This window comes from Gekko japonicus, unplaced genomic scaffold (genome assembly GCF_001447785.1).
Source record: "Gekko japonicus isolate JY-2015 unplaced genomic scaffold, Gekko_japonicus_V1.1 scaffold707, whole genome shotgun sequence".
Classification (NCBI taxonomy): Eukaryota; Metazoa; Chordata; class Lepidosauria; order Squamata; family Gekkonidae; genus Gekko; species Gekko japonicus.
This window is the reverse complement of record NW_015164686.1, coordinates 277,774-300,070: the sequence shown is the minus strand read 5'-3', so window position 1 is coordinate 300,070 and position 22,297 is coordinate 277,774. Positions and strand designations below refer to the sequence as shown.

Below are 22,297 nucleotides of genomic sequence, written 5' to 3'. Positions count from 1 at the left end.
TAAATATATATATATATATATACACACTATAATATATATATAAATAATACACACACACACACACACATGCTTTTTATAAAAACCTGGAGCTTTTTTAAGGTTTGAAGAGACAATCTGTATTGTCTCTTCATGGCTCCAGTGTCTGGATCTAAATATCCAAATATCTGGGCATGCTGAGAATTAGATCTATTGATGAAGACTGGCAGGATGGTTCAACCCTTGAGCAGACTGGCTGGGAGGGGCCTGGCCTGCAGTTTGGAGAAGCTGGAAACCCTTGATTGAGACAAAATGCCTTCTCATGGGAAACGCTTTGTTAGAAGGAGCCCTGAATGCAGCACTGACGTTTTACTGGAGCACATGACGTCTTTTCATTTTAAGCCTTTGGGTTAGTGCCGTACGGCACATGATCTCTGGCTTTTAGTTCTAAATATATGGTTAACACAAATTGGTCTTTTAACGCTGGCTCAAAGTGAGATTCATAATTACAGCCGCTAAAGAGAGAAATCATACCCTTTAACATAAGCCAGCTTCAGAACTTGTGCAAATTCCTGTGGCATGACTTCTTTCTTTCTTTCTCTGACCTTTACTTACCATTCAGCTTTAACTGAAAGAAACTTTTTTTTCCCCTTTAGAAGAAAGAGCACCAATCTCAAAAGCCAGGAACCGCACCTCCCAGAGGTTATTCAGAGCTTGTTCGGTATCATGGACTGAGTGTTACAGAGTCAGTAACAGAGTCAGTAACAGAGATCTGCATTGAATTCCCTTCCCAGCCAGTCCCCATCTCTCAGCCCAATCTTCCTCACAAGGTTGTTGTGAGGATAAAATGCAGGGGGAGGAGCTATTTTTCTGCTACCACCCATTTGTCCCAGCATTCCCCTGATTCATTCCACATATAATAAAAGCAGAGCACCCCGAAATTCCATGCGATTCTACTTACAATGCTGCAACCGGGACAGTCGGGGCCGTTTTCGCATGCCCGATGGCGGGCCTGAATCCCTCCTCCGCACGGGGCTGTACAACGTTCCCAAGCGCCCCAGCCAGTCCAGAACATGTGCGGGGAGCACAGTAAATGCTCATTGCAATACCTAGGGGGAAATCATTTATTTATTTTGTGAATTTCTACGTCACCTCTCCAGGGAACTCACCAGAGGTGGCTTACAAAATAAAATGTAAGATAGAAAAAAAATACACCACACCATAAAAGTTGTTCATTAAAACCCGGCCAGAGCGTAAAAATGTAAAACATTAAGCAGGTTAAAATTATAAAATAACTCCCAGGGTAGAAGCAGACTATTAGAACCAGGGCTATTTTGGGACAGGAGCGCACAGGAACGGAGTTCCGGCTGGCTCCCAAGTTGGCCACGCCCAGCAGGAACTCATTAGCATAATAGGCCACACCCAACTCATTAGGATTGGCTACATTAGGGGTGTGTGGCCTAACATGCAAAGGAGTTCCTGCTACAAAAAAAGGCCCTGGGTTTTGACAACAAAAAGGATAAACAGCATAAGAAGCAAAAGGTGGGTGTGGCTGGATGAGCACACTTCTGGTAACATGGGGGTGCGGCCTAATGTGCTTATGAGTGGTGCAGTCAGGGGTGTGGCCTAATATGCTAATGAGTTCCTGCTGTTGGGTGTGGCCTATTATGCTAATGAGTTCCTGCTGGGCTTTTTCTACAAAAAGAGCCCTGAATTATGTTAAAAGATCAACCCCTTAATTAAAAGCCTGGATAAAGAATTAAACGTTTCCCCCCCCCAGGAGCCTAAAAGGGACCGTCATAGGCCCCAGGCAGACTTCAAGGGACGGGCATTCCCCAGGTGAGGTGCTACCACGGAAAAAGCCCTGTCGCTTGCCACTGCCTGCCTCACCTTTTCAAGCAGGGCTTGTGAGGCAGATGTTAACTGGTGGGCTGGACAGTATGGGAGGAGATGGCCCTTCATATACCCGGGCCCCAAAGCACATAGAGCCTCCAAGGTAAGAACTGGCTCTTTGAAGTGAGCTAGCGTGGTGTAGCGAGACCGAGTGTGGTACAGTGGTTAGAGTGACGGGCTAGAACCTGGGAGACCCAGGTCTGGATCCCCATTTGCGCCACGGAAGATCGCAGGGTGACCTTGGGCCAGTCACATGACTCTGAGCCTAAACTACCTTACAGGGTTGCTGTCCAAATAAAATAGAGAAGAAGAGAATGATGAAAGCCACATTGGGGGGGGGGAGATATAAATGAATACATAAATAAATAAGGTCAGCATTGTCTATTCAGACTGGCAGTTAGTATGGGGGGAAACCTGGAAACAGGATGATTATAGCGTGATGTCGTGTGGAAGCTTCCCCCATCCACCCCCCCCCAAAAAAAAACACGCTCCAGTTTGGAAAGCTTAACGGTAAAGGTAAAGGTTTCCCTTGCTCGAAAGCCAGTCGAATCCGACTCTAGGGAGTGGTGTTCATCTCCATTTCCAAGCCGAAGAGCCAGCGCTGTCCAACGACATTTCCATGGTCATGTGACCGGCATGACTAAACGCCGAGGCACATGGGACGCTGTTACCTTCCCACCAAAGTGGGACCTTTGGCAGGAGCTGGAACTCCTTCTTTTGAACTATGGTGCTGGAGAAGACTCTTGAAAGTCCCTTGGACTGCAAGAAGATAAAATCAGTCAATCCTAAAAGAAATCAACCCTGACTGTTCCCTGGAAGGCCAGATAATGAAACTGAAGCTCAAATACTTTGGCCACCCAATGAGAAGGGAGCACTCACTGGAGAAGACCCTGATGCTGGGAAAGATTGAAGGTCAAAGAAGACGGGGACGGCAGAGGATGAGATGGTTAGACAGTGTCATGGATGCAACGAACGTGAAGTTGAGCCAACTTCAGACGACGGTGGAAGACCAGAAGGCCTGGCGTGATCTGGTCCATGGGGTCGCAAAGAGTCTGACTCGACTGTGCGACTGAACAACAACAAATGTCACTTCCTGCTACCAGAACACTCCCTCCATCCCCCTGCCTGTAAGTCCAATGGACCTGGTAACGGTAGTGGGTAGGCATTTTTATTGTTTTTGGGTTTTTTTGGTATTGTAAGGCACTTTGGGTCCCCAGGGAGAAAAATGGGGTAGAAATCAATCAGTCAATCAAACACCAACATACATTGGGATGAGCTGCCTATTTTATTCTGCAAACAGCAAGCGCACCCTTTTGTCTGAAATAATCTCTACTGTATTCCTCTACGCACAGTGTTTTAGTTCAAGATCAATACAATGAGATTCACAAACATTCTTGACTATTTGCACCAGCTCAGCTAATTGCTTGTGGAGTGAAAAATAACAAGAGCGAGAAGCACCACTGCTTGCACGTCCTTCTCTAGCACACCTGATGCACATGAACAAATCTGCTTGAGTCAAGGGGTGATTTCCCACAAGCGCTGCTCCGCGCTCACTCTTCTCTTTGGCCCGATGGTATGTGTCAATTTCACACAAGCTGCTGCGCGGCTCCATTTTGCCTCGCAGCTTCGTGCGATTTTCCCCGCGTCTACTCAATCCTGTTTTTTGAGGACTGAGTAGACGCGGGGGAAATCGCACGAAGCTGCGGGGCAAAATGTGGGCACGCAGCAGCTTGTGTGAAATTGACACGTACCATCGGGGCAAAAGGGAGGCGTGAGCGCGGAGCAGCGCTTGTGGGAAATCACCCATTGTCTTCCTCAAGGCTTGTGATTACAGACATTTTTAAATGAGATGTCTTCAAGGCAACGTGGAGCTTCTTGAATGTGAAGCATGTTGGTGCCCCTTGTATCTGCAACTGAGATATGCTGCCAGTGCTGAAGCCTATTAACACCTACACTGATTTAAAACTAAGCGCTCACCCTGTTCTCCAGCAACGCTGTAACAAAAATGACGTACTGGTCTCTCAGATACAAGTTTATGTAGGTAATGAACGAAGGATGCCTTTGTGCATTTCTAGTTAGGGTGCTGAAGCGTGCTGAGTCTGGAAGAAGAAAAATGACAGACCAGGCCAACCTGCAGATTCGATCTCCCAACTAGCGAATATTCGCAGCTGGCCCCGAAATTTTGCCCCAGTGTCTTCAGATAACAGCACGTGTTACGGTGGCTCGGACCCTAAAGTCTTACATCTGCTTGCCCTGTGCCCTGCCTGATTCAGAGGCTGCAGGGCGCATTCCTCTGGCACTGGGTGCTTTTCAGATTATGGAAAGACAGTGGTCTTGCATTAGTGGAAGTGCCCATCACTTGCAGGAACATGCCTCTGCAGCTGGGGAAAGGTGCCGCATCAGCAAGAGACAGGATTAGGAAGGATTCAAGCTCATCCGACACGTCTTTCATTACTTTCAATTTTATTATAATTGGGTTGGGCAAGTGAGGAAAGGGCAAGTTTTATTGCCGAGAGAAGACAAAGCACATCTCAGTGCTATGCAAAAATCTCAGTTTGCACAGACACGTTATCCTCATCCACTGGGAGGTGGGGAGTGTGTCTTAGCAGAGAGCAGACACACAAATTTGTGTCATGCGTTGGGCTTCTCTTAACTGTGCCCAGTTGCAGTGCTCTGTAATTCCTTCTGATGGGAGAGAGAGACAACCATTGTCTTATACGGGAGGGGAAGAAAACAGCAGGATGGTGACTGTATTTCCCACCCACCCACAAACCCCAGTGACTCTGGAGAGCACATTTTGCCCCTCCACCAAGAGTCAAACCCACGGCCTTCTGCTTAGGGCTGACTACTCTGGATTGGGAAATACCTGGGGAGTAGAGAACTCCATGACATCGCTGAGCAGTCGAGTCAGAACAGATAAAAGGAAGTCTTCTTCACTCAAATTGTGATTAACACATGGAATTCACTGACACAGGAGGTGGTGGTGGCTACAAACATGGACGGCTTCCAGAGGGAATTGGATAAACATTTTTTTAAAAAAAAATTAATTTATTTTATATTCATACCCAGCCCTCCCCGCAAGCGGGCTCAGGGCAGCTTACAAGGGATAAACTTTTGGAGCAGAGGTCCACCAGGGGCTATTAGCCACAAGGTATAGGGGTTCTGGGGCAAATGATGCTCTGTATTCTTGGTGCCGGGGTGGGGGGTCAACAGTGGGAGGGCTTCTAGTGTCCTGGCCACACTGATGGACCTCCTGATGGCACCTGGTATTTTTGGCACTGTGTGACAGAGTGTTGGACGGGATGGGCCACTGGCCTGATCCAACATTGGCGTCTCTTATGTTCTTATTTGGTGAAAGGGAGAAAAATTGAGGAAAGGACTAAACATATGGATAAACATATGGAGCCACAAGGTATAGGTAGGAACTCTCAGTCTGGGGCAAGGGATGCTCTGTATTCTTAGTGCTTGGGGGGGGGCACAGTGGGCGGGCTTCTGGTGTCCTGGCCCCACTGGTGGACCTCCTGATGGCACCTGATATTTCTGGCCACTGTGTGACACAGAGTGTTGGACTAGATGGGCCACTGGCCTCATCCAGCATTGGCTTCTCTTATGTCCTCTTATGCACAGCCCAGGGAGGACGGGGTTTGGGGAGGGGAGGGACCTCAGGAGGATACAATGCCATACAGTCCAATCTCCAAAGCAGTCATTTTCTCTGGGGAAAATGGTATTGGTTGTCAGTTGTAATAGCAGGAGATCTTCAAGAGCTACCTGGAGTTTGGCAACCCTACTTCTGATTCTTTTCTTAATGCCCTTAACAGAAGCCACTGAAAATGACCCCTTGGAGCCAGTTCTCAATCACTCTAGCACAAGAAAGAGTTCCTCAAAACCTTATTGGAGCAACTCGGTGAAAGGACAAGCAAAGGCAAATCTTTTCCTGCAACGTGCAGCCACACCCCATTGGTGTCAGGCACATTTGCTATTGCCCTGAACCAGGGGTCATTTCCTACAGGAGCACACAGGAGCGGAGCTCCGGCAGTAGAGCCCAGGGGGCGGGCACATGCAACAAGCCCCACCCCCTGCTCCCAGCAGCCCTCAGTCAGAGCAAGAAGCAGCCAGGTAAGTTGCAGAGCCCCCCACCCGGCCCTCCCCTCCCAAACAGTCCAGTGGCACCTTTAAGACCAAGTTTTATTCAGGTACAAGCTCTCCCTCCTCTGTGAGGACAGATCTGCACGGTCCCCCCCCCCAATAGCTAGCAATCCAAAACAGTCTAGTGGAGCCTGAACGGTGGGTGTTGCCTTCTGACACACTTCCGGTGATGTCAGGGGGTGTGGCACATGCAAATGAGTTATGCTAGTGAGCTCCTGCACCTCTTTTGCTACGAAATGACCCCTGCCCTGAAGTAACCGAATGCCCACTGGATAACGTGCCCCATACTCTTCTTCCATGATGGTTCTGGGGCAGACCAGCAACAAATAGATGAGTCCAAGTTTGAAAACTTCTGCTCTAGTGTGTCTTATAATCATGGGAGCTGGCTTTCAGATACATAGATAAACAAGGCCCTGGAAACATTCCCTCGAGCTCTGTAGACCCCTTAGCATATTTAAGGGGTGAAAACGACCTCAGCTCACCAACCAAGACCATAGTGCTACGAACACATGGCTGACCAGTAGCCTGAAGACACTATAATCAATTTGTAGGGAGAGGAAAGGCTACCTGCGTGACTGATTCGGGCAGGGCTCCTTTTGTAGAAAAAAACCAGCAGGAACTCATTACCATAATAGGCCACATCTAACAGCAGAAACTCATTCGCCTATTAGGCCACACCTCTGACAGCACAGCTCATTAGCACATTAGGCCGCACCCCCACGTTACCAGAAGTGTGGTCATCCAGCCACGCCCACCTTTTGCTTGTTATTCTGTTTACCTTGTTTGTTGTCAAAACCCAGGGCCGTTTTCGTTGCAGGAACTCCTTTGCATGTTAGGCCACACACCCCTAATGTAGCCAATCCTAATGAGTTCCTGCTGTTGGGTGTGGCCTATTATGCTAATGAGTTCCTGCTGGGCGTGGTCAACTCGGGAGCCAGCCGGAACTCCATTCCTGTGCGTTCCTGCCCAAAAAGACGTGAAGCGAAGTGAAAATTGAAAGCGCAGCTGAGTTTTCATCCCCTTGGTAACAGCAGCAATGCTGCCAGCCAAGATAGCAAAAATGAGAGAAGCAGACAAGGAGGATACAAAGGAGAGGTTAATGAGAAAGATGAAATGAAAAGGGACACACACCAGGGGTGGGAGCGGGGGCAGGACAGGCACCCTACCGTTCTTCCCGGTTCTGTCCCACACACACACGGCCTCCATGCCGAGGGCTTGGGTTACTGCAGGAGCGCTGGCGGACTTGGAAGCCAATCCCACAGGAGGTGCTACAAGGAGACCAAGAAGTCCAAGGAGTCCAGCCTCCATTCCTGAAGGAATAAAAGAGCCAAGGTTGGAGCAAACATGCATTTGGAATCTGGAATTCAGTTTGGTGTCATGGTTAAGTGTGCGGACTCTGGGAGAACCGGGTTTGATTCCCCACTCCTCCACTTGCACCTGGCTGGATGACCTTCGGCAAGCCATAATTCTGTCAGAGCTGTTCTCTCAAGGACAGTTTTGGAAAGAGCTCTCTCAGCCCCACCTACCACCGATCTCCATTCCCCCTTCCCCAGTCTCCTCCCCCACCCCCTGCGACGAGGCCCGAGCGGCTTTCAGCTGCTCGGGCCTCCCCGATCTCCTTCTTCCCCTCCCCACCCCGGCTCTGGCGGTCTCCTCCTCCGCTGATCTCCTCCTGCCCCTCGGCTCCGGTTACCGCCACCGATCTCCTCCTCCCTCCCTCTTCCCCCCTCCCCCCTATATTTTTTTTCAACTTTTTAGATTTTTGTGCACACCTGGGGATGGATTTTGATATCCGCACGCAGGGGGCACCTTTGCTATTAGATATATAGATTGATTTCATATAAAATTCCATGCCAGCATAGCTGCTGAAAATTTCACATGCTCAGAAAATGGGGGGGGGGGATGATTTCAAAGTAGTGAACAAAACAACCTCTTATTGATGAATATATAAGTATTTTAAAAATATTCCTAGGATTATATTTCTCCACTGCTGGTGGTATTCTGAATTATACAAACTGTTCTGGGACTTGCGTGCCCTCTTATGAATGGATGCACAATTGCCCTCAGCAAACTAACTTTTAACATCTTTCAAGGGAGGTCAAGATATACCCCAGCTCCAACCATTTCAGATTTCAAGATGATCCACTACACGGTTAAATACAAAACAAAGCACCAAAAAAAAAATGTTTTGAAACCATTTGCCCAATGGCCAGAGCACGAATGGATCCCCTGAGTGGTAAACAGTGGGGGCTCTTGCTTTGGATTAGAGCTGGGGGGGGGAAGGAGAACTTCTTAGCTGCACACACATCATTTCCCCAAAGTAGCTGTCTGACCCACATGGGAGGCATACAGCAACACAAGGCCAGCTGCCTTCTTCCCCAATGGGGCATAAAACAGCTTCAGGGAAGCATTTGAGGTCAGGAGAATGATATGAAGGGAACAGGTTAACTGCTCCCAGAGACCTGATCTAACCCAGGGGCCTTGTAACTGATTTTTGTTGTTTTTCAGTCGCACAATCGAGTCCGACTCTTCGTGACCCCATGGACCAGATCACGCCAGGCCTTCCAGTCTTCCGCCGTCCTCTGAAGTTGGCTCAACTTCATGTTCATTGCATCTATGACACTGTCTAACCCTCTCATCCTTTGCCGTCCCCGTCTTCTTTGACCTTCAGTCTTTCCCAGCATCAGGGTCTTCTCCAGTGAGTGCTCCCTTCTCATGGGGTGGCCGAAGTATTTGAGCTTCAGTTTCATTATCTGGCCTTCCAGGGAACAGTCAGGGTTGATTTCTGGAAACCAGCTATCGCCTCCCCTGTCCTGAATGGAGTTGCAATCCCCTTAAGGGCACCAGTTCATAGCTTGGGGGTGCTCCTGGACCCGGGCCTCCTGTTGGAGAACCAGATGGCAGCTGTGGCTTCAGCAACTTCCAGCAGCTTTGGCTGGTAAGCCAGCTGAGAACCTTCCTGGGCAGAAAAGCTCTTGCCACTGTGATGCATGCCCAGGTTAACATCAAGATTAGATTACTACAATGAGCTCTACATGAAGCTGCCTTTGAAGACTGTCCAGAAGCTAGGGGCAAGGTTCCCTCTAAGCTGTGGAGTCTTGTGAGCAAGAACTCTACTTTGTGAGCTCCTGGCATTGAAGTTGTGAGCGAGTGATTTGGCCGCTGCATACATTAGTTTGCTCTGGAGCCCTCCTTCCTGAGCTAAGACAGAAAATGTGGGAGCCGGAGGCTAAAAAACTGTGAGCTAGCTCACACTCTCCTGCCAAACTAGCAGTTCGAAAGCAAGAAATTGCAAGTAGATAAATAGGTACCACTTTGGTGGGAAGGTAATAGTGTTTAGTCATGCCGGCCACATGACCACGGAAATGTCTTCGGACAGCGCTGGCTCTTCGGCTTTGAAATGGAGATGAGCACCGCAACCCTAGAGTCGGATTTGACTGGCTTTCGAGCAAGGGAACCTTTACCTTTACCTTTAGCTCACACTAGCTCAGCTTAGAGGGAACGCTAGCTAGGGGTGATACAGGATGCTGTGGCCACAGTGCTGACTGAAGTGAACCCCATCTTGTTCCACCTGCATGGGCTTCCAATTTGCTTCCAAGCTCAATTCAAGGTGCTGGTATTGACCTTTAAAGCCCTGTACAGCCCGGGACCAACACACCCTAAGAACCACCTTCTCCTGTATGAACCTACCTGTTCACTCAGGTCACCCTCGGAGCCCCTGCTTTGGTTCCCCCCGCCCTCTGAGGCTAGATGGGGGGGACCCAAGAAAGGGCCTTCTCCACTGTGGCACCAAAACTTTGGAATTCCGTCCCCCTCCATCAGTGTCTCACCTGCAGGTGAAGACTCTTTTGTTTTGCCTGACGGTCTACCCCCAATAACATTTATTGGCCCCCCTTCTAGTGTTGTTTGTTTACGCATTTGTAATTGAATTTAATCATTTTAATTGTGTTTAAATTGGTTTAAATATTTTTATGTTCGCTGCCTTGTCGACCCTGATAGGGTGGAAAGGCAGCATAAAAACGTTTTAAATAAGTAAATAAATAAAGCGGGGCTCATGACCACCACACCAATCAGAAGGAAGCTTCCCAGCCAATGCAAAGTCTTCTCCTCTTGGGCCCCCACGTACCTGGAGCAATTGACAATTTCCATGCTTGGCCCTTCACACGGCTGGCCTCCACAAGCCGGAGGTGGGTTATCACACGAGCGTGTCCTGCAAAGACAGACGCCCACGCTGGAGCCATCCACATGCGTACAAGGTTTCCACTCCGACCAGGATCCAAAAGAGCCGTCCACCGTCAAGTTCTTTGTCTGGAAACCGAGAGAGAGAACTTTTATCACAGATGATCCCATGATGTCCTGAAACCTGGCATGTTGACACTAGAAAGCTCGTATGAAATCTGAGCCCATTTGTACGAGGTTCCCAGTTCTCCCAAATACATGATTTGCTCAAGTGATGACTTGAGGGCAACTTTCCACGCTGTGAGCCACATAACGCTGCAGAGTCACTGTGTCTCTTCCCATTCCCCAAGTTTCCAGTAAAGAGAAAGCCTACGGCCGTACAGGCCGCTGCGGCAGGACTGGCGCTACCCGCGCCGAGCTATACGCAAGTCTCGGGGAAGAACAGGGGTCTTGGAAGCACCTGAGACCTCAAACCCCTCCCTCTATGCCCACAACGGGGCTGGAGAAATCCGGAGGAGAAGGGGTTGGGGGAACAGACTGGCACAGACCGCGTTCAGATGCTGAATAAAGGGGGGAGGGCCTGGTTGCAAGAGCGAGACAGGTGGACGGTCCCAACCTTACCCCTGAAAGGTGCAGATGCCGGGAACGCCAGCGTTGGCCCCATCGTACAGACCGGAAGTGGGAACTCCCTTACACGCCCAGCTCCGGGATAGAAGCACTGGGTATACAGGAAGGCGGGACTAAGAGGGGGAAGCACCATGAGATAGGAGATCATGGTGATGGACAGGTGGAATAGCCTATAGGCTTATTAATCACAAAAAGGGTGGAACACAGGGGAAAAGAGGGGATATAAAAGAAAGGAATTCAGACCCGATCTCCCGACCAACCCAGAGAGAGAAGGCAAAAACGGTCGGTCTGAGGAAGTTGTCTGGGGTGTGAAGCAACCCCCAGCACTTCCAAATCTGAGGCGCTCATTTCCTCTATCGAACGTCAACACAGCTACTGGGTTTTCAGGGCCTGGGGGCAACCCTGAGCGTGACACCTACGCATCCCATAATCACCCTCGGGGGCAGCTCCCGGCCACAGGAGGAGAAGAGGCACTGATGGGGATGGGAAGGGCCCCTTGTTTAGTGGACCACCACATGCTTGGAATGACAGGTTTCTCTACTCAGAAAGAAATAGGGCTAGGGGGTAGGGCTAGGAGCCGCCTTTTCCAGAAGTCTTGGAGAGTTGGTGGGCCACGGCGAGCTAGATAAACCAACTCTGTATAAGGTAGCGTCTCTGTTCAGCATCCCGGCCCCTCTCAGCAGCCAAATAACAACTGTGGGAGGGGAATAATCTAAATGAATAAATAAATAAATAGTGTAACAACATTTCCCCCTCACAAATATATAGAAATCTTGGTTATTGGGGAAGGAGGAGAAATAACAGGCTATAAAACCTCTGTCTGCTTACAATCCACATGGCAATTCCCCTAATGAACTGGTCGGGGAAAATAGATCCTGTACCGTCTGAAGAAGGGGACAGAAGGAAGTCCACATTTTATCCATAAAAACATGTGGAGAGATTTATAATGCATCCCCATGCAGCGTTATTCCAGCCTATGGCCATTGAAATCGACAAGTAACGGCGGAGGACTGCACTGTTAATTACACCAACCCACATGGTTTCACTTTGCTTTGCTAGTTTTTGGCTGGCCTCCAGATCCTCCGGTGCTACTAAATTTTCTTAATTAAAAGGCTGTTTCCCCCCCCCCCAATTAATGGTTCGTATTTAGTACTCGTCCATCAACAAGTCAAGTTTATTTTGTGATGCCTGTAATTGAGAACGCCGCGCATCTGATACAGCAACTTGGATTCTCATTATCGCTCCATTTTTCACAGACCAGGAAATCAGCTATTTCCGGTAAAATATATTGCTCTCGCTTTACTACAAAAGAGAGAGAGAGAGAGAATGAGACAGAGTAACAAGCTAGAGAAGGAATAAACTGGAGAGGCGCTAGACGACCAGAAGAGCCATGTGGTGCAGAGCTCGCAAGACTGGACCACTTCACTTAGCAAGTGGGAGAATCGTATGTCTGTATGTTCATTGGTACAGAAAACATCCACTTCCAGCATACAGAAAACGGACATATCAGCTTAGCTTTCCCCTCTGACATGCCAGCACCGTTACAGTGTAGGATCAGGGCCGGGGAGACGCGGGGTTGAATCCCCCCACTCTGCCACGGAAGCTGGCTGAGTGACTTTGAGCCAATTGCACACTCTTAGCCTGACCTACCTCACAAGGCCGTTGTGAAGACAAAAGGGAAGAAGGGAAGGATGGTGTAAGCCACTGGGGAGAGTTGTGGGGTTATAAGTGAAGCAAAATAAATAAATAAAAATGCAAACTTTCCACATCCATAGAGTTTTGCCATGAGAGGAACCACTCAACTGTGAAGATAGATGCAGGTGGTCAGCCGTGTTGGTCTGAAGAAGCAGAACCAATTTAGTCCAGTGGCACCTTTAAGACCAACAAAGGTTTATCCAAGGCTTGAGCTCTCGTGGTGTGCTTTGAAAAAGTGTGCATGCACACTCTCGTGTGTACTTTGAAAAGGCGTGCATTCCCACAAAAGGTTATACCTTGAATAAACCTTTGCTGGTCTTGAAGGTGCCACTGGACTCTGAATTTGTTCCACTCAATCATGTGTCAGCAAGCTGCCAATGTATTTTTCTTTGCTCTAGTATAATATCTATCTGTTCCCTATGTATGCGCATGTCTGCTTTCACTTTACCATGTATGCCTGGTGAAGCGCTTAATTGCCTAGTTGCAGGAACGTTCATATCTCTCAAGGCCGCAGGGGGTTGATGGCGAGGAGTAGCTTGGGTGATCTCATGGCCTTATCCATGAGAAGCAATTATGTTATGCTTACCTAGAAACGTTGCTTCCCAGGCTCAATGGCGCGTGCGGGAAACCCCGCAATTGGGCCTCCGCTATTTGAACTTACTATAATCATTTGGATTCCATGCTTTAGCCTCGTTCTGAACAGTGATCCTGTTATGCATCTTTGGCTTCAAATAAAGTAAAACCTTTTCTTCAAGTGTGTACTTCATTGAATGCTGGGGAAGTCTGACACCATGAGGTTCCCTCACTTGCATTTTGAGTGGCACAGTCCCACGGTTTTTAATATCTGGCCACCAACATCTTCTCCTCCCCTGAGTCACAATCCAGAATCATGGCAGTATCAGGGTTTCTTCATCCTTCCCATTGGAGGGAAACGTGTGCCCGGAAAGTCGCTTCCCCACCACATTTGCTGAGTGCTTCCATCTCATCGGGGAGAACAGGAAGGGCTTGCATGCCTAGGATTCACTGTGTGCAACTGGAGCTGCTGGATCGTGGCCATCGTGCCCTGAACTTATTACCAGCTGTCTTACATACCAGCTGTCTCTGGGCTCAGACAGCCAAGGTTCATCCAGCCATTCAACACCGACAACAGCTGTGCCGTAGTCTGTAATCTGCAGATACAATGGCTGTATCTAAAAGCCTGGTTTCCTGCCGCCATCATGATTTCTTTAGGTGCTTTATGAAAATAGTCTCACTTTCATTTTTTTGCTGTTCCATTTAATGCACACATATATGGCCCAGAAAGAAGCCGAAGGGAAAGCATCTCTTTAAAGAGCCTCCGGTGAAGACGCCCTTTTATAGATGCTCATCGGAAGTTTATCCTGAAGCATATTTTCTAACAGATCACACTGGAACTTCAAACCAGTAGAAATATGAGCTTTTACTGCACTCCGTGGACACATCCGCTGTAACTCCCTTGCTGTTCCAGATCAAGAGTATCATAATGAACCAGTTCAATCCTAAACAGAGTTGCTTTGACTTCAATGGACTTAGAAGGACGTGACGCCGCTGAGAACGGTGCTGTAATCCCTGATTCCTCTCCCCTGTTCAGTGCATCAAGCAAACCACAAATGCAAAGGTCATTCCTGTTGTCATCATTGACAATCTGACACCCTGACGGGACTGTCTCTGATCACCAATGCCGTGTACCTCCAGCTTTGCACAGAAAAGCCATCTCCTCTGCCTCTTTATTAACTGCTTTGCCACTGGCGTCCATGCAGAACTCTTTCTAAAATTTAGAGTCACACCTTTAAGACCAACAGAGGTTTATCCAGGGCTTGAGCTTTCCTGTGCAAGGCACGGTAGGCCAAATACGTCAGAAAGGCAGGCAAGGTTCAAACTTATAGCCGGACAATGAACAGCCAATTAACATGCAACGTGATGATGATCGAAATATGCAGAGTGACAGACTAAGAGTATACTAAATGAAATATATACCTGTTAGGATGATAGAGATAGAAAAGTTGCTTACACAGCTCATGAGAAATTGTTATTAAGGTGGAATAGGCACCAGTATAAATAGTGGTAAAAATTGAAAATAACCTCCATGTATCTGTTTGTACTGTTTGTATGTATGTATATGTATGTATATGTTATGATTGTTTGTGTGTGTTGTGTGGAAAATGTAATAAAACCCTGCCCCTTTGGGGGCAGTTTAAAAAAAAGAAAAGAAATATGCAAAGTGACACTAAATGTATTTTAATGTATTTATTTGAATATATTTTAGCATAATGTCTGAATTCTAATGTATTTTAGTATATTTCTTTTTCAGAATAGTATATTAGAACACTGAATGTATGCAAGGGATATTAGGATGTCTGCTGAAATAACAGCATTTTCTGGAGGGGGAGGTAGTATTAAGTGCCCTCCACGCCTGACAGGAGAGAATGAAGATTCCCAGACACTTCCCACAATCAGAAAAGACACCTTTAGACATTTATCTGCTAGTCTGACATATTTACAAGAACTTGTGGGCACTCAATGAAATTGCTGAGCAGTCGGGTTAGAACAGATTAAAGGAAGAGCTTCTTCACCCAAAGAGTGATTAATACATGGAATTAACTGCCACAGGAGGTGGTGGCGGCTGCAAGCATGGACGGCTTCAAGAGGGATTTGGATAAACATATGGAGCAGAAGTCCATCAGTGGCTATTGTTGTTGTTCAGTCGCACAGTCGAGTCCGACTCTTCGCAACCCCATGGACCAGATCATGCCAAGCCTTCCAGTCTTCCACCGTCCTCTGAAGTTTGCTCAACTTCATGTTCACTGCATCTATGACACTGTCTAACCATCTCATCCTTTGCCGTCCCCGTCTTCTTTGACCTTTACCAGTAGCTATTAGCCACAAGGTATAGATAGGAACTCTCAGTCTGGGGCAAGTAACGCTCTGTATTCTTGGTGCTCGGGGGGGGCAACAGTGGGAGGGCTTCTAGTGTCCTGGCCCCACTGCTGGACTTCCTGATGGCACCTGGTATTTCTGGCCAATGTGTGACACAGAGTGTTGGACTGGATGGGCCATCGGCCTGATCCAACATTGGCGTCTCTTATGTTCTTATGAATTGGATCAACATATGGAGCAGAGATCCTTCAGTGGCTATTAGCCACAAGGTATAGATAGGAACTCTCAGGCTGGGGCAAGTGATGCTCTGTATTCTTGGTGCTTGGGGGGAGGGCAACAGTGGGAGGGCTTCTAGTGTCCTCCTGGCCCCACTGCTGGACCTCCTGATGGCACCTGGTATTTTGAGCCACTGTGTGACACAGTGTTGGACTAAATGGGCCATTGGCCTGATCCAACATTGGCTTTTCTTATGTTCTTATGTTATAACTGTTGACCCTATAACCTTAACTTAGTGTCACTTTGCACATCTCGATCATCATCACGTCGCATGTTAATTTGCTGTTCATTCTCGCTAGAAGTTTGAACCTTGCCTGCCTTTCTGACGTATTTGACGAAGCGTGCCTTGCACATGAAAGCTCACCCCTTGAATAAACCTTCGTTGGCCTTAAAGCTGCCACTGGACTCTAACTTAGTTCTATTGCTTCAGACCAACACAGCCGACCACCTGGATCTTTCTGAAATGTTACGGCATGAAGGGAGAACATAGGAACGCATGAAGCTGCCTCGCGCTGAGTCAGACCTTTGGTCCACCCAGGCCAGTAGGGCCTACTCAGACTGTCGGGGGGTCTCTCCAGGGTCTCAGGCTGGGTTCTTTTAACATCACCAACCACCTGATCGCTTTAGCTAGAGATGCCAGGGATTGAACCTGGGACTTTCTACATGCCAAGCGGAAGGTCTATCGCTGAGCTGCAGCCCCTCCCTGACCCCATTTGGTCAGACCCTCCCGTCTCCATGCACTAGCTTGCCAACAGCAAGTGCCTTTCTGGTGAGGGTCTTTCTGAAAAAACCCTCCTCCCCTCCTGAGCTGGTGGAGATTGACTGCTTATCAAGGCTCTTTTTGTAGAAAAAGCCCAGCAGGAACTCATTAGCATAATAGGCCACACCCAACAGCAGGAACTCATTAGCATATTGGGCCACACCTCCTGCCAGCAGAGCTCATTAGCACATTAGGCCACACCCCCATGTTACCAGAAGTGTGGTCATCCAGCCACGCTCACCTTTTGCTTGCTATTCTGTTTACCTTGTTTGTTGTCAAAACCCAGGGCCTTTTTTTGTAGCAGGAACTAGGCCACACACCCCTAATGTAGCCAATCCTAATGAGTTTCTGCTGTTGGGTGTGGCCTATTATGCTAATGAGTTCCTGCTGGGCGTGGCCAACTCAGGAGCCAGCCGGAACTCCGTTCCTGTGCGTTCCTGCCCAAAAATAGCCCTGCTGCTTATCCCGTGGAGTGTGCAGAAGCGACGGTGCTGACTCACGCGGCTTCTCCCTGTTCTGAATGTCAGGGTAGTGGAAGCGCGTCTAATGATGCCATCCACAATAGGCTAGTGCTGAACTATATACAGTGGTTTTATTTACAATAATATACATACAGTCCAAGTTAGCACTGGTAGACTCCAATTTTTCAGGCAGACTAAAAAATGTGCTTCGCGAGGAATCCAATTCATAAGAGTGATGAATCACATACAGAGTGCACAGAATATATACCATGAAGCACCAATCCCATTGAAGTGCTGACTCACTGCGACTCCTGTGAGAATAGGGCTGCCAAGTGCGGGCGGGTAAATCCCTGCTTCGGAGGCCCAATTTCTGCTGCCGCAGAATCGGGCCCCGGGGGGAACTCCGCCCCCCGAAGCGCAGCGTGGCTGCGTCACCAGAGGTGACGCAACCACGTCAATTGCGTTGGGGGCGTGGCCCCAATAGTCAGAGGGAAAACTCTGGTTTTCCCTCCGACGATCGGGGCCACGCCTTCAACGTGATCGACGTCGCGCGGCACTTCCGGAGATGTGCTGGCAGCGCACGCGCGCATTGAAGGACAGCTCCCGGAGCCCAGCAAGGCTCCCCCCGCCGGTAAGATATTTTGACTTGGCAACCCTATGTGAGAATGACGCAACATTGATCTAGTGACCTGTCACATGACACTACTTCTGTCACCTTCAGATCAAGATGATCTAATGGACTCACATCACCTGGCTGTCATCTTGCCTGCAATACATAACAGTATGCTGACACTGAAGCCCAGCGAGAGAGAGAGAGAGAGAGAGAGCCCCGTGGAGACAGCCACCGGTCTTCTCTGTGGGGTGGAAACAGTGGGCCGGGCAGACACCCTAGGGAGAAAGGTGCACCCTGGGTAGGCCAGCAGGATGGCCTCATGAGAAGCTCTGCTGCCAATGGCAATGGAGCCTAAGCATCTCCTGTTGCCAAAAGGGACTGGGCAGCCTAGTGAGAGACTGTTGGGTTGCCAAGAAGATGGGAACACCTTCGATAGATCCCACAAGAAGCGAGGTGGTCACTGGAAGACTCAGGGTGGGAGACTCTCTTACAGCAGAAGAAGAAGGAGAAGGAGGAGGAGGAGGAGGAGATTGGATTTATATCCCGCCCTTCACTCGGCGTCTCAGAGCAGCTGACAAACTCCTTTCCCTTCCCCACAACAGACACCCTGTGAGGAAGGTGGGGCTGAGAGAGCTCTCCTCAGAACTGCCCTTGAGAGAACAGCTGCAAGTGGAGGAGTCGGAAATCAAACCCAGTTCTCTCCAGATTAGAGTGTGTGAAGAAGAAGAAGAGGAGGAGGAGGAGGAGGAGGTGGAGATTGGATTTATACCCCGCCCTTCACTCGGAGTCTCAGAGCGGCTTACAAACTCCTTTCCCTTCACCTCCCCAGAACAGACACCCTGTGAGGTAGGTGGGGCTGAGAGAGCTCTTTCGAGAACTGCTCTTTTGAGAACAGTTCTGACAGAACTGTGGCTTGCCCAAGGTCATCCAGCAGCTGCAAGAGGAGGAGTAGAGAATCAAACCTGGTTCTCCACGATTAGAGTCTGCACACCTAACCACTACACCAAACTGGTGAAGCTGGCCAAAGAGCAGAGCCCCCCCCCCCGTGCTCTCACCTGAGCTAGAAATGAACCCGGGGAGAAGGGGAAAGACGGCCGGGTGCTTGTAAATCTCTTCCTTCCAGCTGAGAACCTTTGTGGCAGCTGATAGGGTGTGCACATACACCACCACTGTCTATTCTCAAGTCCCCCAATATTTGTAAAGGCTTTGAGGGAGGGAGGGGATGGGTCTGTGGTAACCGTGAAATTATGGCCAGTCAAACCAAAATGTGCAGACCCCTGAGACCAATACAATCTCCCTTCTCCCTTATATATAAAAGCCAAATGGTGGTGGCACTTCTCTAGAACATTCCACACGCTCTGGAACTGGTTGGCGCCCTGGTGTGTCACTCAAAATCTGTCCCTATCCACAGGCTGCATTGCTTGAGTCTCGCCTCCAACATTCTAAACAGTTTGCTGTTCCTCCCCCCCCCCCATAGCCAGTCAGAACACAGAGGTTATTTGCATATGCAGCCTCATTGGCCTCTGCCTCGGAACACAGAGGTCACTTGCATATGCGACTTGATTGGCTTTTACCTCTAACATTCTAAACAGTTTGCTATTCTGTTCCATTAACAACCTTATTTTGTCTGGTAAATTACCTCATACATTAACAAGTTATATCTTTTTACATTTTTTCCACCTTGTATTTTGGACAATATCCTTGTTCCTAACTAAAAAGAAAAGGAAGTTATAGCTCATATTCCCTTGTGCGAGGTGCCAAGGATTGAACCCGGGACCTTCCGCATGCCCAGCAGATACTCTGCCACTAAACCACAGCCCCTCCCTACATGCCAGTATGTCCCAGTGACTCACCTAACACAACAGCGTATTTTTATATGTGACACATTTAACTCAGAGGACAAATTTAACTATCCATATATATGTTCAGCTTTACAACAGAGGGGTACAAACAGAGGGAAAGGTTAAGCTAGTAACACAAACGCGAGAGCGCAAAAGCTTCAACCTATGTTAAAGGTAAAGGTAAAGGTTCCCTTGCTCGAAAGCCAGTCAAGTTCGAATCTAGGGTTGCGGTGCTCATCTCCGTTTCAAAGCTGAAGAGCCAGCACTGTCCGAAGACGTTTCCGTGGTCATGTGGCCGGAATGACTAAACACCGAGGCGCACGGAACGCTTTTCCCTTCCCACCAAAGTGGTACCTATTTATCTACTTGCAATTTCTTGCTTTCGAACTGCTAGGTTGCCAGGAGCTGGAACTAGAGACGGGAGCTCACTCTGTGATGCGGCACACTCGGGTCTCGAACTGCTGAACTACTGACCTTCCACAGCCTGCAGTTCAGCGCCTTAATCACTTGAGCCACCGCAGCTCAACCAACGTTATATGAGTATAATTAATGAACTTGACTAATCTGAGTGTCCCTTCAAGGGTCACAAGGACACGAGAGGGGTGCAAAGAAGATGAAGGATCATTCTGGAACTTACCGGACACATGGCGATGCTTTGCTCCCACTGGCTCATGCTCAGGCTTTCTTCTAGTGGCGTGCATTTCTTCAGTACCTGATCCCAGCCGCAGTAAGGATCCTGGGATCCGACACACGTGCTGAAAATCCAAACCCAAAACATCAGACTGCAGTATGATAATCCACACGTCTGTACTTGGAGAAATGTCGACATTTCTTAACTGGACAAGAGGGTGGAGGGAGAGATGAGTGAGAAGTTTCCCCTTTCGCAAGGCCTACCCACCTCCTTCTCCTCCCCATCCATCAGGAGAAGCAAAGGCCTGGCTGTTGCAACCATGACCTTCCGTCCCTGTTCCTCCAAAGTGAACATAGCCCCCGAGTGCTGAGCCAGCGCGGCAGAAACCTGTCCTCCTTCCCCAATCCTGAAGCTGAATGTGGGGATAAAGTTGTAACATCCAGAGATTGAGAAGGCAGAATTGGACAGCTCAAAGGTGGCACTTGGGGCCACATGGTATGTGTTGATTTAAGAAAGCGAGAGAGAGATCTTGGGCCTATCCTTCTCTCCATTGCAGAAGGATAGCTCACTTTTCTATGTGTTTTAAATACACACAGGGCTTTTTTTGTAGAAAAAGCCTAGCAGGAACTCATTAGCATAATAGGCCAAACCCAACAGCAGAAACTCATTAGCATATTATGTCACACCCCTGACAACACAGCTCATTAGCCTATTAGGCCACACCCCCATGTTACCAGAAGTGTGCTCATCCAGCCACACCCACCTTTTGCTTCTTATTCTGTTTACCTTGTTTGTTGTCAAAACCCAGGGCCTTTTTTGGTAGCAGGAACTCCTTTGCATGTTAGGCCACACACCCCTAACGTAGCCAATCCTAATGAGTTTCTGCTGTTGGGTGTGGCCTGTTATGCTAATGAGTTCCTGCTGGGCGTGGCCAACTCGGGAGCCAGCCGGAACTCCGTTCCTGTGCGTTCCTGCCCAAAAATAGCCCTGAATACACGTTTGTTATGCCTCTCATGCAATCCCACAGGAAATGAATGGACGTTATGGGCTGTTATGCTGTTGGGTGTGGCCTATTATGCTAATGAGTTCCTGCTGGGCTTTTTCTACAAAAAGAGCCCTGGTTTTTAGTACTAAAAATACTAAAAAAAAAAAAAAATCCTCCTGGTAATTTTAGCCATTTGTATAGATCTCTGGAGAATGAATACATTGCCCACAAATATCCTATTGCTGAGGGTAGACAGTTTTTAGGGATGCAAGGTTTTTATTGGGGGGAAAAAATCAATCAACCAAGCTTCTATTGATGAATTGGTAGGACTGCCTGTTGGAAGAACACATCTGGGGGGTATTTTGATTCTGGCACATTACAGCAACAAGGAGCGAAAAAGGAAAACAATGGCATCCCCTTCCAACAGCGCTGTGGTTTTCTGCAGATTGAACTGCAAGGTATATTTACACTTTCAATATTTCAAAAGCAGGCCTACACTGAAGTCTCAGAAATACGGGCACTTATTTACATTTAAATAAAGTGGCTAAAAGACGGATGATTAAAAGGCACACAATGTTTAAATTTATGTTGTCAGAGGCTTTCTTGGCCGGAGTTCATTAGTTGTTGTAGATTTGCTGGGCTATATGGCTGTGGTCTTGGCATTGTGGTACCTGGCGTTTCGCCAGCAGCTGTGACTGCTATCCTCAGAGGTATCACACAGAAAGATGTTTCCATTTCCTGATAGTCCTAATAGTAAGATAATTGTAGCCTCTGAGTTCAGTCGAGTCAGCTTTTCAATTGCTGACAAGAGTTAATAAGGAGTCCACTTGAGAAACTCCCAAAAATGCTGCTCTGGGGATTGTGGAAATGTTATGGATGAAAGCAGGGGTCATTTCGTAGAAAAAGAGGTGAAGGAGCTCATTAGCTTAACTCATTAGCATAACTTATTTGCATATGCCACACCCCCTGACATCACCGGAAGTGTGTCAGAAGGTGACACCCACCGCTCAGGCTCCACTGGACTGTTTTGGATTGCCAGCTATTTGGGGGGGGGGGAGGAACGTGCAGATCTGTCCTCGCAGAGGAGGGAGAGCTTTTACCTGAATGAAACTTGGTCTTAAAGGTGCCACTGGACTGTTTTGGGCCGGGGGGGAGGGCTCTGCAACTTAACTGGCTGCTTCCTGCTCTGACTGAGGGCTGCTGGGAGCAGGGGGTGGGGCTTCTTGTATGTGCCCGCCCCCTGGGCTCTTTACTACCGGAGCTCCGCTCCTGTGCGCTCCGGCAGGAAATGACCCCTGGATGAAAGGCATGTGGGATGG

The 22,297-nt window shown here is 48.5% G+C and overlaps 1 protein-coding gene across 1 annotated transcript in view; it reads right to left on the bottom strand.

The window, feature by feature from the left end:
• The window catches only part of SEMA5A (semaphorin 5A), a 137,157-nt gene that overhangs the window by 27,029 nt on the left and 87,831 nt on the right, over positions 1-22,297 (bottom strand). The window contains exons 11-14 of the mRNA XM_015409347.1: positions 20,000-20,117; positions 10,142-10,323; positions 7,182-7,325; positions 938-1,085 (exon numbers count right to left, since the gene is read on the bottom strand). Coding sequence (XP_015264833.1) covers positions 938-1,085; positions 7,182-7,325; positions 10,142-10,323; positions 20,000-20,117 — 592 coding nt within the window. The remainder of the gene's footprint in view (positions 1-937; positions 1,086-7,181; positions 7,326-10,141; positions 10,324-19,999; positions 20,118-22,297) is intronic.